This window comes from Camelus dromedarius, chromosome X (assembly GCF_036321535.1).
Source record: "Camelus dromedarius isolate mCamDro1 chromosome X, mCamDro1.pat, whole genome shotgun sequence".
Classification (NCBI taxonomy): domain Eukaryota; kingdom Metazoa; phylum Chordata; class Mammalia; order Artiodactyla; family Camelidae; genus Camelus; species Camelus dromedarius.
Window position 1 is genome coordinate 32,054,204 of NC_087472.1, and position 15,748 is coordinate 32,069,951.

A 15,748-nucleotide genomic window follows, 5' to 3' on the forward strand; every position below is an offset into this window, starting at 1 on the left:
CTTTTAGTATTCAAACAGATGAGTGGAACCCTATGTTGGGAGCCCAGTGGTCACAGTTTTGAAACATTCCTTGATCAGTGATGGTATTTCAGTGATGGTATTGCAATTGCAGATGAACACTGCTAGGAGATTGATTGCACTGGCCTTTCTTTTTGACTGTTTGAACTGGCAATTTGGCAGATTCTCCCTTTCGATGGGAATTCTGAATCACCTACTGAACATGCTACCAAACACTTTTCTTACTCTATATTCCCTTAGCGCTTAACATATCCAGGCTGTTCTTTACTGTCTTGCATGCACACTAGAAGGCAAAGAGTGATGTTTTATAATCTTAGACTTGGCTTATGACTCCCATAGCATCTAACTTCTAGGGCAAACACAGTTTAGGAGTGATTAAGAGCTTGAGCTTTGTAGTCACACAGACTTAAATTTAAATCCTTTATTCCTTAATTTATTATTGTGACAAGTGTCAGTTTCCTGAAAAGTAAAATGAGGATAATAACACCACAGAAGGTCATTCATAGGAGAAAATACGATATAACAGTTGAGGGCATTTGTCTGGCACACACAAAATGCTATAAAATTTTAATATCATAAAATATAATAGTTATTCATCAAAGTCCATTGAAGTAATGGACTCTCCTGGTTGGTAAATACACGAATTAAAAAACTTGATGTACCCAACTTTTCTAATCCCCCGTGATTTTAATTGGCAAGAAGGGAAATACATGAAATAATTCTGTGGTTAATGTATTCATTTTCAAAGATCAATTTCAAAGATGATTTCACTAGTCAAAGTCAAGCATTAAGCATTTCATTTCATAAAATATAGGAAGGGATCAATTAAACAGGAAAGTGGAAATATTTTGGGGTCAGTTTTCTCCCCTTAAAATCTTTGAATAGCAGATATAAAATACAGTTCTTGTTTTGGGTGAAAAAGATCACATAATAACTACTGGGGAAAACAGCATTTGTAAAAGCCTTTCTCAAATAATCTTTAATTTTGTCACCACTTGTAAAATATTAGAATCCTGAAAATGATACTCTATCTTGGCAAGTTACAGTTTTTATAAACTGTCAGCTTTCAGACAGAACTAGTGACGGTACAATCATGAATAAGATGGGTTGAGGGTAAGGGAAGCATGGAAGACTCCTAATATCTAACCAGAAGGTTGAGTTGGTAACTGAGTGAATATAGCAGGGAGAGCTGAATCAGAGATGAGCCAATGTTCTTATCAAAGTCACTAGGGGTGATATAAGTTCTGAAAATGGAGACAAGGCAGGAGAGCTAGAGTATGCCTGTGATTCAGGAAAAAAAATGGAATAATAAGCCACCTTTTGAAAGTCCAGAGCCTAGGTAATCTACTGAGCTGGAAATTGGTCAGATAGAGTCTATATAAATCAAAGAAATTTGTGGAATTTATAATGATCTTTTCTGAGTCTTTGTTTGTATTCTCCCAAAAGCAGACCCAAAGACAAGGATTTGGATGTAAGTAGTTTATTTTGGAGGTGATCCCAGAAAGTACTGCAAAGGAATGGCAAAGTCAGACTAGAAGGGAGGAAAGTGTGTTAATGAACAGTTTGCCACTCAGTCCTGCTGGAGCATTCCAAAGGGTGAGGGAGCTGGAGTTATTTATTATCAGCTCCCATGATTGAGTGAGAATTGCTCATGGTGCATTCACAACTTAGAACTTCCAGTTAGCCTCCTGTGCTGTTCAAGCTGCTTTTGCAGGTAGAGAAGCACCTTTGGCAAAGAAACATAGGAAGACTTCTGCAGATTACTTAGGGGAAGGCCCAGGGGATATGGGTGGGGTACCAACAGAGTCTACTATAGCAGGAGATAGGGCATATCTCAGATTTGGATAATCATACTTTAGATAGGACAGATTCTATTTCAAATAATTGGGTAACTCAAAAAAAGATGTTGAAAGCTGTGGTTTATTTGTATTAATTGAACCCTTGATATGATGTTATCTACATTGGGATTCTCCTTTCATTCATTCAAATATTTATTGAGAACCTATTATGTGTCAAGCTTGATGAGAGATACTGAGAGTAGAACTGTTAATGACTATGTGACTGCCCTCATGAAGCTTACATTCTAGTGGTCAAGGTATGGGCAAAAACAACCAAGCTAATAAATGTAACTGATTTATTAAGAGTTTAATCTCACTGAAGTTAAAAACATAAAGTAGTATTATTCCTAAGAATTGCTAGTTATTGTGCTCTGCTATACTTACCTTTTCCCCCTGGTAGACAGGGACAATGATAACCATTTTAGTCTGATTCTATGATTTTTTCAGCTACTTTTTGAGTTTCATTCTGATTTTAAAGTCTTTGTGTTCACTTATTCCAAACTCCTATGTGATTCACATATTGTGTCTTCCTTTTTCTTCAAACAGGTGAGATGTATGGCTCTCATGGTTAGGAATTTGGAGGGTGCGTAGTAGGTTTTCACACATTTTCTATTCTGCCTCTTGCCCTCTTGCCTTCTCCTTTGGTGTTGCATCGGGAGAGTAGTGACTGGAGAAGAGGGAGGAAAAAGACATGCTTGTGACTGCCTGTGTCTTCTCCTTGGTTGGTCGTAATTACTCTTCCAGCTGTCTATGAGCACTGTATAAACAGGTAGTTGTTATAACAGGCCTGTTGATGAGATTCTCCTCCAAGCATCTCCTCTGGGCATTAGCAGTCCCTCACAAGATTTGATTCCATCTTTCCTCAGAGCTTCAGCTGGTGGCATCACACCACTTTCCTTCCAGGTGTACATATTTTGTCCCATGTTGCAAAGCCTGTGACAGGAACCATCTATTTACCCAGTCCAATGTGAATCTTTGGTAATATGCCAAATCTACCTTCCATGCCTCTTGGGACCTGGAAATTTGGTGTGTGTTGGGGATGGGTCAGGATTAGCCCTGGCCCTCTTGTCATCTGGAAATCTTCAACATACCATCTCTCCCCAGGGTTCTTTATTCCTGCTTCCTGGTCCAGCATATCAACTGGGAAAAGAAAGCCTGTCTTCATTATTAAAAGGTGACCTCCTCCTCCTTCCCAGCCTCTTTGTTTACTGATGGAGTGGGAGATGGGGGTGACAAGGAACTAGCTGCATTGAATAGCTGAACTGGTGGCCTCGGACACCAAACTGTGGAATTTCTCTGAATTTAGGATATCAGGTGGATCTTTCAGTCAATTCTGGAGAAAGAGGATCCTACCCAACACTTGATATTATCTTGTTACTCTTACTCTCTGGGTAAGGTTCTGCATCTTTAGGTACAAACCAGTTATTCAGAAAATAAATCTTTATATGGAATTCTGGATCTTTAAATATTATCCCAAGGCTGTTCTTGCCTTTCCACCCAGGTTTTCTTCCATCCATTATTTCAGGGATCGCTGTGGTTTCACCTCATGGTCCCCTTTGCTATTTTTATATCTTGGGTTTATGATGAGCCCAGTATACCTCTTTGGTGCTTATATTCTGATTCTTAAAGAATTCTAGATGAGTCTTCATGTAGGTAACCAATTTACCGAAAAATCTTAACTCACTGGGGACAAACAGGGTTTTGGTTTTTTCCCCAAATGCCTATTGATGGTGCTTTAGTCAAACTCATTCTCTTTTGGGGAGCTATAAAAATATCTCAGTTCAGTTCCGTAGTTTTTCTCAGTTATTTTTGGTTTTGGAACAGTTTCTCTCCAATTATTTAAGATTCAGTGCTATTGATTTTAGAACATCAGTGTCAAAGTTGAGTTAAAAACTCTTCCTGTCACATAAACACAATGATTTTTAAGTGCTGCTCAGTCGTATGAATACAACAAGCGAGGAAGTGAGCTAGTAAATGACAGAATGAGACTTTAAGATTGAGGAGTAAGGAAAGGCCTTTTTGTGGGACTGAGACCTGTGGGATATGTGTGAAGAGTGGGGAGGACCGAATATCCTAGGAAGAAGTCCTAATACAAAGGCCATGAGGAGGAAATAACTTAGGCATGTTCCAGGGACAAATAGAATGTCCATAGTGGCTTGGAGCATAGCCAACGAGGAGGAAAGTGTCATGAAATAAGATCAGAGAGGCAGTAGGGGCCCTACCTGCAGATCTGTGAAAGTCTAATGGGAGGAGTTCAGGTTTTACTCTAAATCCAGTGGGAAGCCATTGAAAAGTTTTAAGCAGGAAACTGACATGATTCAGTTGTGAACTTTCATGTTTTCTTCCATTTGCATAAAAATAAAGCCAGAAGTCACCAAAATGTCATTGTTTCTGGCATGTGTCTTTGAGATATATGAAATTAGAGCTGCTGCTTTGTTGAGGCCAAGAGCTGTGATTCTAATTTTGTATCATTTTTTGACTTTTTCAGCTGCCAAGAAAAGTGAACAATGAAGCCGCCATTTCTTTTGGCCCTTGTGGTCTGTTCTGTAGTCAGCACAAATGTGAAGATGGTGTCAAAAAGAAATTCTGGTAAGTTGCTGGCAACTTTTCACTATTTGGTCAAAAATGTATTTTTTTGGCGTTTTTTTTTTTTTTTTTTTCCCTGAGCATCTAGAGAGCATTTGCGCCTTTAACTATGAATATCTTTAGACAGAAGCGCTTGTAATCCAGCTATGTTGGAAAGTAGCCAAAATAAAAATGAGATTTTAGCCTACCACTGAGAAAATGTTGGGAAACCAGTGGAATTTTATTCATCTTCAATGGCCGTAGACTCAGTGGACAATAAAATGTGAAGGGCCTACTTAGGGTTGGTTACATTTGCTAGTGAATATACACCTGGGAGCCAACATGTGCAAATGAGAAAACAGGAAACCTTTACAAATATCGATTCTTTGCCTCCTAATTGAGGGTGCAGCATTACAGTTTCAATGCAAGTTTTTGACCAATATCAGTGAGCTCTTGTTCCTCATATCTTCATATTTGTACTGAATCCCTAACTCGCAGGGGTTTAAAGACTCCAAGTTTGGAAATATTAGCTAATTGCCTGAAAAGGAATTTCTTGAGAAGAAATATCTATTCCTAGAACATGGTGGTCTGGCAGGCAGCCATGACTGTGCCAGTAGATCTCCCAATCAAAGCTTAATCATTGTTTAATAACACTTGGATATATATGTCTTTCAGTTTTGATTATACATTTTAGCTATAATTACAAACCATGCATAAGATTTTAAGAATTGATTTTCTGTCTGTAATCATTCCAGTAAGACATTGAGGAATGTACTATTATGTGGAAACAAGACTATGATGGGGCTTTCTGCTGGCTTCTAATTCAGTTATTTCCTAGCATTAAATGTATGCTCTTTACTTTCTCATTAAGTATGAAACCCAGGCAATAAAGTATATGTCTATTTTTCAAAGTGGTAAATGCTGGCTGGAGCTTGGAGTTTGGTTAATACTTGTTTTCTAAGATGAGAATACTTGGTAATTGAAATTGCTAAAGAATAGTATTGTTCTTCAATTTGCTAGCACATTGATAAGTCTTTCACAGAAGTGGGTCACGGGTTATAAAATAGAGCGACACTGCTGAAGTCCAAAGGATTCTGGAATGGTAAAGGTGGGCAACATATTGGCTTTTTCTCCCCTGTTAAATACTTGTGTGTTTATTTAACACATTTGTATATATTATGACTCCCGTTGAGCTGTATTTGTGTGTAAGATTTTACCTATAATATCTCCAACTTGGCATATTTTACATGGCTCCCTTTACTTGCTTTACTTTTGAAGTCACATTTTCACTTTCAATCTTGGCTCAGGTTGATTATTACTGAAATAAAATACTTGGAGATATGACTTACTAGCAATGTACCTGTTGGACCGGATCCCATTTTCCTCACTTAGTTATGTCATAATGTCTGTGGCAGAGTCTGAAAGGAAAAAAAAATCGAGAGTTTAAAAAGCCATCTATATTATGATAGCTTATTTCAAGTAAAATCCAAACTGAAAAATGAAAACAAGTTGCTCCCCGTGTATGCTGTCTTGTTTTCTCGGTTTGCTTGTTATTTATGAGGAGGGATGCTGTTAACTACATCTGTGTATTTACATTTTTTTTTATCATTGATGTGCAGATGCCTTTTAAAGATCAACTTTTTAATGCTTTTGCCCCTTTATTTTTTTACTTATCAACTATGAGGCTGTTTGTGGCTTACTGTGGGTTCTTAGCTTGGTCTTAGTTTGGCCAAGTGGTGTCAAATCTGCAGTGAGCTTTATTGAAGAAACATTACCCAAAAAGATACTCCCCTTAGAGGTAAAGTGTTTGAATGCTTTCAGTCTCCCCTCCCCCATCTCTTTACCCTCAGCTACCTCCTAGGACAGACAGCAACTGCGATATTGGAACAGAACTTTTCCTACAAGTCTGGGCAGGGGATATGGTTTGAATGCAGTTGGTCTTTTTTTCTTTGGCTTTGTTGCTTCTATTTACAGTGTATATGGAGTAGACAGGGAAGTCTAATAGGTTGATGTTGGTTTGTGCACATCTGTGTGTGTGGCGTTTGATTCTATTTCAAAATACAGAAACAAAAACCAAACACGGGCTGGATAAAAGACATCCTAAGTTGCCCATAGCTGATGAAAATGGGGGCACTTTGAAGCAATTCTTTTCACTCTTCCCTTCTATTTAGCCACTTTCATCAGAATCCCCATCCCAACCCTTACACTCCTGTTAATATTTTATGTAAAAAATAGAATTATTTGCATTCTTATTATGATATTCCTCTTTGAGTTGGCCTTATCTTTTGAAAAACACTGAAAGTTGTGTGGGCAGATCTGTAGTACAAACTTTCGTACAGTTGTGAGGTCCTGTGGTCTTAGCCAATTAACGCGATCTGGATTTAAGCTTGCATAATTGCTGTTCTTGGAATAAGCAATGAAACTCAAATTTTACTTTTCTCCCCTCCTTTCCTTCCTTCAAGTCAAAAAATGAAGAATGATTATGCCCTTTACTCATTAACATTTATAACTGCTTAGTGCCAGATGTGACGCCAGTTATAATTTCTGTGCAGTTCGTTATAGACAGGGATTCCTTTCACTAAGATCCCTACAAATACTTATGCCAAGGGCTTCTTTATGCACAAGACAGAGGACCAAGGGATGGAAGTTTCTTATTCTGTACTTGTCAATCAAGGAAAATAATAAAAGACTCATTTTTTTTTTTTAATCTACTCTGGGCACATATTCAAACAAGCCTCTTGGTTTTCAGTAGTATACCATTTTTAGAAGCCACAGCACAGGTTATATTTCTGTGTAATTCACACTAGGCAAGCCCAACCATCAACCCTGGCTCGGAAAACAGCAAAGATGGCTCTGAGATTTCATCTAGGACTTGGTTACGTTAGAACGTAAATGCACAACATCTAATTGTAGGGATTATAGCCGATTGACCAAGTATGAACTTGTCATCTTCACAGAATACTCATGAAGTCTTTTAGCACTGGCATTCTCTAAATTTAGGACTAAATAATAAGGTCATTTAGAAAGTCTACTCTATGAAAAATCGGTTTACTTAAAGGTGTCATTCTTTATTGCAGGGGATTGGCTAGTATCTTGACAAAGGCTGATGGCAGAAACACCCAGTAGAGGACTCGTGTATCTAACACTAATCTTTAATAGGATAGGTGGAGAAATAACTCTCAAGAAGAAGTTGTTCAAGGGCTTGTATTTAGCTATTTTGTTTAACCTGAAAAATTATGTCCCCAGAGTATATATGGATATTATTTTTTTGTGGGGAGGAGTATTAACCTGTCCACTTTGCTTTTTTTGATTTTTGCTGTTGCTGCTGCAGGAAAATGTGAACTGTGTTAAGGCAGTTTTTCGAATTCAGCTCTCCTAGCCTGGATCTCCATAAAAGAGGGGAAAGGTATAGGGTGACCAATTTGATGAGAGGGTATGTTTAATTTTGAACCCCAGTTTGGTCATCTTGCAGTCAGTACATCTGTAGGATGACCATAACAGAGCACTTTTCAGTGATCCAGTATTTGAAGGAAAGTTGCAGAGCTACCCAGATATCTTAATCAGCTAGAAAAAGTGTAGTCCCTGGTGGTAAGGAGGATGTGAAGGCCTGCTGGCACACACTGGGTAATGTTAGATATGTTTTGGATTGACATGAACAGAACCATTCAACTCCTTATAATGAGAGAATGGCTTTACATGAGGCTTTGGTTTATAGGTTTATACAGTTACCGAATTTTCTGATTGTTGATAAGAAGGTAGCAGTTTGTTCTCACTAGACATTCTTTGATTTTAGAATTTCCAGTCAGATGACTGAGGAGTACCTATTATAAAGGCAGAAATAGAGGGTATATAATTCTACATTTCTGGCAAAAGCTAAAAAGAGTCTCTCAAACAACTTCCAAGTGTAAACAAAATAACTTTACTGGTGAAATTGTTATATAATTTAAAATAAAATAAAATACCATGATTTGAATTTGTAAAAAGGAGACAGATTTAATTTTTAAATTGTGGTTAGAAGCAATGTTGCTCTGAGGTTATTCACATCATGCGTTTAGCTGTGGAATGCCAGAGCACTAGATTAGAAGTTAGAATATCAACAAGCTGCTATTGAAGTCTCATTGCCCTGATGTATTCTCATGATCTGAGATCAGGAAGAAAAATACCTCCTCATGATCTCTTCTTTAATTGAAAAACATAATCTGAGACTTGATACTTTCATCCCTTTAATTAAGGTGACTTCCATGGAGGAAACTGGATCTCAGAAAAAAGGAAGAGTGGTACTGGAGAGATTGGCTTAGTCAAGGAAAGTGGTATAGGACTGGTATTAAATTTCATAGTATGGCACAAAGATTATATCAAATCAGGAATAGTCAGGGATGAGAGAGAGCAATCAGAAAGAACTTGTGGCTAGAATGGTGCTGAATGAAACTCACACTTAAGAAGTTGAAAGGCAAATAATTTTAGAATTCTTAGTCATTGAATTTTGTATGGCCAAAGGTATAGACAGTGATAAATTACTTATTGAACTCTTGGTGTATGTGCAATATTATGCTAGTTCTATGGTAGGGGAAGTAGGCCAAGAATAAATAAAAACTCCCTTGTTCAAGAATACTTACTCTCATTGAGATAACTGAATGGCTAAGCAAAGTATGCTAACCTGAAAACACATATAGCTTTTAAAATGACCAGTATTTGGACCATTTCCATACACAGAAATGTGAACATGTATAATATTAAGCAAGTAAACCCAGAACAGAATGATGTTAAAAAAAAGTGAGATCCATTTCACTGGGAGGAAGCACTCTTACTGGGGATGCTTCATATGTGAAACTCTTGCAGAATAACATAAGAGAATTTCATTGAATATGAAACTTGCACAGCAAAGCTCTCCAAAGTTAAGTGAATCAGAGAAGGGTAGGATCAATATTCAACATTCTATAAAAGCTGAGAGCTTGGGGCAAGCCATGACAGCAGGTAGGACCAGACTGAGCTGGAATTAAGGAGGAGGATATTCCAGGTGAGGAGCACAGTGTAACTTAATGGGTGGAGATGGCATCAATTATGGTACATGTGCCTAAGGAGATGTGTAAGTCAGCAAGTGGGAAGTCACGGAAGTTGGCTAACCAAGCCAAACCTGGCTAGAAGATAGAGGTTCTTGAGTCCTGGTTAGAGGACTTCAGATGAGTAGCAGAGTTTATTTTTCAATAGAATAGTAATGGATGATGGCTCTTGCAGTAATATACAGGGTTGACTGCAAAGGGTAGCCAAGTGTTTGATTGGCTGATTCCCATGGGAACTTGACTGGGAGTTTTACTGGGGACAGATAGGAATTAGTTTCTTGGTATGTTTTTTCAAGTTTTTATCTTGAAATATTGCAAACCTACAGAAAAGTTACAAGAATAACTTAAGCCACCTCTATACTCTTCACCTGTATTCGTAAGTTGTTAATGTTTTGTTGCATTTGTTTTCTCTTCTCCCTCTTCCCCACTCTCCCGCCCCCGCATTCTCCTGCCCCTTCTCCCAGTTGCTCTTTTTCACCATTAAGTATGATGTTAGCTATGGGTTTTTGTAGGTATTATTTAAGAGATTGAGGAATTTCCCTTCTACCCCTATTTTGCTGAGATTATTTTTTTATTATGAATTAGTCCTGAATTTTGTTGCATGTTTTTTATCTATTGAGATGATCAGATGGTTTTTCTCCTTTATTGTGTTAATGTGATGGATTATATAGATTTTCAAATGTGAGCCATCCCTGCTATAAGAGATAAACCCTACTTAGTCACAATGTATTATTCATCTTATATATTGCTGGATTTATTTTAATTTTTTGGTTGATAATTTTTGCATCTGCATTCATGAGTGATGCTGTTTGTTTTTTGGTAATGTTTTCAATAAGTTTTGATGTCAGGGCTTTGTTGGCTTCATAAGTTACTTTAGGAAGTGTTCTCACTTCAAAAGTTTGATAGTATTGACCACTAATATCTGGACTTCTAGTCTCTTTGTGACAAAGTTTTTGTTTCTTTGTTAATGCTTTGATTTCTTCAATAAGTGCAGAGCTAATCAGATTTTTTTCTTCTTAAATCAGCTTTGGTAATTTTGTGTTTTTGTAAGGGATTTATCCATTTCATCTAAGTTTTAAATTTATTGACATAGAGTCATTAATAACTCATTTAATATCTTTCAAATGTCTGTAAGATCTGTAACAGTATCCAGTCTTTCATTCCTGATACTGATTATTTTTTCTTGATTAATCTTTCTTGCTAGAGTTTTATCAAGTTCATCAATCTTTTCAAAGAATAACCATTTGACTTTACTAATTTTCTTTGTTGCTTGTTTATTTAATTAGTCCTTCTCTGATCTTTATTCTTCCTAGTTACTTTTGGTTTAATTTGCTTTTTCTAGTTTCTTAAGGTAGAAACTTACATCATAGATCTTAAACCTTTCTTCTTTTCTAATAAAAGCATTTAAGGCTATATATTATCCTCTAAGTACTGCCTTAGTTGTGAACCAGAAATTTTGATCAATTATTTTTCCATTATTATGTAGTTGAGAATATTTTTACTGTCCCATTCTCAATCTCTTATCCTTCTGTAACTTCTATTATAAGAATGTTTGACCATTTTATAATTGTTCTGTAAGGTTCTGACATTCTATTTATTTTACTTCAATTATTTTTGTCTATGTTTTTCAGAACAGAAAATTTCTATTGTTCTGTTTTCAGAATCACTGACTGTTTATTCTGCCATCTGCTAAAACCCATCCAATGAAGTTTTCATTTCAGTTACTGTACTTCTCAGTTTTAGAATTTCCCTTTGCATCTTTTCATAGGTTTTGTTTCTCTGTTGATACTTATCTGGTCAACTACTAATGCTCCATGTTCCTTTATGTCTTTGAGCATATTTTCTTTAGTCTTTTGGACAAATTTATTGTAGCTCCCTTAAAGTCTTTGTATGCTAAATGCAATGTTTGGGTCATCTCAAGATTGTTTTTTTTTTTTAAACTTCTTTTCTACCTTGATGTTGGTTACTTTTTCCCCCCATGTCAAGGAATTTTTTTTTTGTTGAGTACTAGAATTTGTAGGTAATATGCTGTAGAGACACTGGATTTTGTTATGTTCCTCTAAAGGGTGTTATTCTAGTAGTAGTTCAGTTACTAATCTTGAACTTTTGGTGCTTCATTGTATGCTTTGTTAGAATAGATCTATGGAAAACCCAAGGTATGTCTTAATCATCTATAACTTGGTGGGACTCAATCTCTAATCTTCTTCTCCCCTGTGGATCTTATCTAGACTTGACTTTAGGTTTTGTTAGGGAGGGTCTAGAGTAGTTCACATTCTGTGCCATAGTTCTAAAGCAGAACCTTTCTGGAGTCTTATCAGAGTGCTCAACTCTTAACAAGATATTCCCCAGTGCTGTGTATCCTCTAATATCACTGTGCTATTAGAAACCCTGTGGTGGTCCCACTCTGATGAAAAGACTCTGGCAGTCACTCCCTGTGCATTTTCAGCCCAATCTTCAGCCAGGGACTCTCAAAGAGAACCCCCAGACAGATTTTATAGGCTCTTCTCAATGAGCTCTCCCCTTTTACTGAAGGTTCCAGTCATTTTAGCTGCCCTGATCTCTATAGCTTCAGCAGGACTGTTGAGCTTTTAGGAGTTCAATTCACTGTGCCATCATTGCAGAATTGTCCCCAGGTAGACAGCAAGTTTGATTGTGGAACTTACCACATGAGTTTTTCTTTGATATCACAGTCTTGCAGGATCTGAAAACAGTTGCTTTGTCCACTTTTATCATTGATTCCTGTGGCTACAGCTAGCCTAGTCCCAGTTTACATCATCATAGCCTGAAATGGAAGTTTTCCTGTTACCTGTTGATACCCCATCTTTTTTTTTTTTTAATAGCATTTCCTTACTTTCTGTCATAAAGATGTGCCTTCATACTTTCTCTGCTCCAGCTCTGTAATTAGCTGTTTTTCTGATTCCTTTAAGTGCAAAATGATATTTAGAAACCATTTTTCAAAATTTTGATTTAATTCTAATACTTCCAGTTCAAATCCAGCACAATGGGGTTCTTCCTCACCTTTACTCATTCCATATTTTTATCTCCTTTTCCCACAGTGGGAACCCTCATTCCCATCAATATCGATATACTTACTTATTTTATCTTTACTTCATAAAAAATCATTTCAGGACTACTACACCAAAACTACTACCAACGACAAATCTACTAAATCAAGTACAAGATAGTTCACAAATATTTTTGTCCTTAGAAGTTGTTCTACTAAGTCTTTATAGTCAGTGTTATATTCAAAAAATTACTTGAGTTAATTTTCTTTGTGGTTATGTTATTTAATTCAGTATATAAATAAGTTAATTTGTGTTTATACTTAATTAACTTTTTTATCCTTTTTGATTAAATTTTATTTTTGAATACACCAATACATTTATATTACTGAAAATTCAAAATTACAGAAAAAGGAATAAATGAAAGAAATCTCATTCCCATATCTATTTTACTCGGTTGCACATACTATTTGTAATTAATTTCTTTAGTTCCTAATATTTCCTTCCTTTTTTCATATACCAATGTATCCATTTTATTTCTCTTTGTTTCATCTTTAAAATATAGCAAAACAGCTTTTTTTTTTTTTTTGCTTTTGTCTCCTTGTTTTTTTACTTACTGTATCTTGGAAATCAAATAGTGGAATAGTTTTAGTATTTTTCTTATTACAATAGTGCATTTTACTTAATTGAAAGTTCAAACAATATCAAAATAGAAAACTCTCTTAATGTTTCATTCCCAGAGATACTCATCATTACGTTTCATCTAGATCCTTTCAGATAGTTTCTTTGGATATATTATATATAGTCTAAATCATGTATTTTTCAAATTTAGACTCATACTGCATATACTATTCTCCAACTTGATTTATCACATATTTTTGATATTTATAGCTATAACCTCTAATCCTTGGCAATACATATTTAACTCAAATTTAAATACTGTGCAGTTTTCCAGTGTGCGGATTTATTATAAATTTAAACCTGTGCTCTATTTGTGGAGGTTAAGATTTTATCTCTAGGTTTTTGTTATTCCAAAACAATGCTGGAGGAATCATCCTACTACAAAGATCTTAGTGCACTAGAAGAGAAAATGTTTTTGTAGGATAGATCTTTAGAAGTGGAAATATTGGATACATTTTTTATTTAAAAATTTGAGAGTTACTGAAAGCTGCCCATCAATGTCACTGTACCAAACCTATATTTCCACCAACAGTACATCAGTGTTCCTCTTATTACACATTTATAAAATGTATATTGTCAATTGAATTTTTGCTAATCTAAATCCAGTTGAAAAACATTCCATTGTTTACTAAAATCCCCATGTTGGCTATGATGAGTATGTTTCTTGGATTCAGAGAACCTTGTGTGTGTGTGTGTGTGTGTGTGTGTGTGTGTGTGTGTGTGTGTGTGTGAGTGAGAGAGAGAGAGAGATTGAGAGAGAGAGATTAAAATCAGCAGCAAAGCAATTCATATGTAAAAATCTCTGGCCATTCCATTAAGTTAAGCTACAAAGGAAGGCAGAGGAAAAGGAGAGAATATGAGTTAAGACCTAAGTTCATTATTTTGGTTGCTGTGCAACATCAATAACATCTGATATGATTTGAAATATTGAAGCCCTTTATGACACTGGTCCTCTTTCAATGAAAATGTGTTGATAATTAAGCTAATTAAAATATTTAGTGAATTTAAAAGCTGGAAAGCAATTCCATGTTGGGATCTTGTCCAGCTCTGTCGCATCATCCAAATACAGAAGTTTGCCACGCTTGGTGTCGTGTTGGATTTATTACTGTCCATAAAGGGGAATAATGAGAGGGAAGTAAGAATAAATTGAGCATTCTATTAATTTTGATGTTGGGATTTAGCCCATCCACAAGAACAGCCAAGAACTGCAGTGAATGGGTCCTTTCTATTTTGTTGTTTTGGAATGAAAGGATAGTGTATTTTCCAGAGTGGAGAGAAGCTTTGAATGCTTGTAATTTCTGCTAGGGTTCTATCATAACCCAACTCATGGAATCATATCTTGGGTGCATCCCTGGCAGCTAAAGTGCATCCTTTGTGATCCTGTTGATTTGTACAGGTGTCATTTGCCCTAAACGAAGTATATACTCTGCTGCAAAAGTGCACCATTAATGCCTATTGTAGTTTGGTCCTTGGGGAAAGTGGGCATCCAGAGAATTCTTAAAATATGTATGACACCCCTGGTCCATTACAGGAATACTGAATATGCACATTTCAACTTTCATTCATATTCTCATCCTTGCCCTATTTTTGCTTCCATATATTTATCCAAAACTATTATAGAGAAGCACATTGTTTTGTGACATCACATCAGAACTGTTCTCTAAAAGAAGTGCCTTGAAATTCAATGACCTTGCCCCTGGCTAAGAAGAGTCAGGCCCTACTTCTTTCTGTGGGTATAACTTAGGAGAGCTATATTTTAAGTATGCTCTTCCTAAATGGCTACAGACAAGAAACACATGTTTTCAAGAGGCACCCATTAAACCCTTGAGATGGGTGACATAGATTTGGCATCACTGCTTTATGGAGAAATGAGACAGTGGTTGCCTGAAACTAAATTCTGCTAAGAAATGTTATAGAAGCATGGCATTTATTAATTCACCAAACATACAAGCAGACTGGGTAAAAAGTACTGTGCTGGGCAGGTGCCAGCACTTAGGTGATCAGAAATGGACAGGGCATGCTCTCTGCCCCCAAGTAATTCAGTAAAACATAGGGGAAGGGAGAAACTAACATGCAGTGAGTGTTACTCAATGCCAAGCACTTTATATACATTGTCTCTTCTTGTGAAGATACTCAGGGAGTTTCCACGCTTCTCCTGTTTTACAGATGGGCAAACTGAAGCTTAGAGCAGCTAAATAATTTGACCACTTTTATATAGCTAGTAACAGGCAGAGCTAGGATTTAAACCCAGGTTTATCTGATTCCAGAGCCTTTTCTTAAATTCTCTTCCATGCTCCCCCTTTCTGTGGGCAACATTATCTTCATTTTACAGATGAGAAAATGGAAGCTCGGGGAGGTTAAATTTATATGAGGTCCCCCACTATTAAATGGCAAATCCAGCTTTTGGATGTCAACTGAAATAAATGCACGGTCTAAAAGTTGAGAGTTATGTTTTATTTGGTGGACATTTCTGAGGACTGGAACCCCTTCAAGCCCGGGATGACAGCCTCACAGATTGCTCTGAGGGACTGCTCCGAAGAGCTAGGGGAGGAGCCAGGATATATGGGAGTTTTACAACAAAACC

At 36.5% G+C, this 15,748-nt stretch overlaps 1 protein-coding gene across 1 annotated transcript in view; it reads left to right on the forward strand.

Annotated features, from left to right (window-relative positions):
- The window catches only part of IL1RAPL2 (interleukin 1 receptor accessory protein like 2), a 1,161,988-nt gene that overhangs the window by 302,082 nt on the left and 844,158 nt on the right, over positions 1-15,748 (forward strand). Inside the window, exon 5 of the mRNA XM_064482665.1 lies at positions 4,345-4,445. Within this exon, the coding sequence (XP_064338735.1) occupies positions 4,364-4,445 (82 nt within the window). The 5' untranslated portion in view covers positions 4,345-4,363. The remainder of the gene's footprint in view (positions 1-4,344; positions 4,446-15,748) is intronic.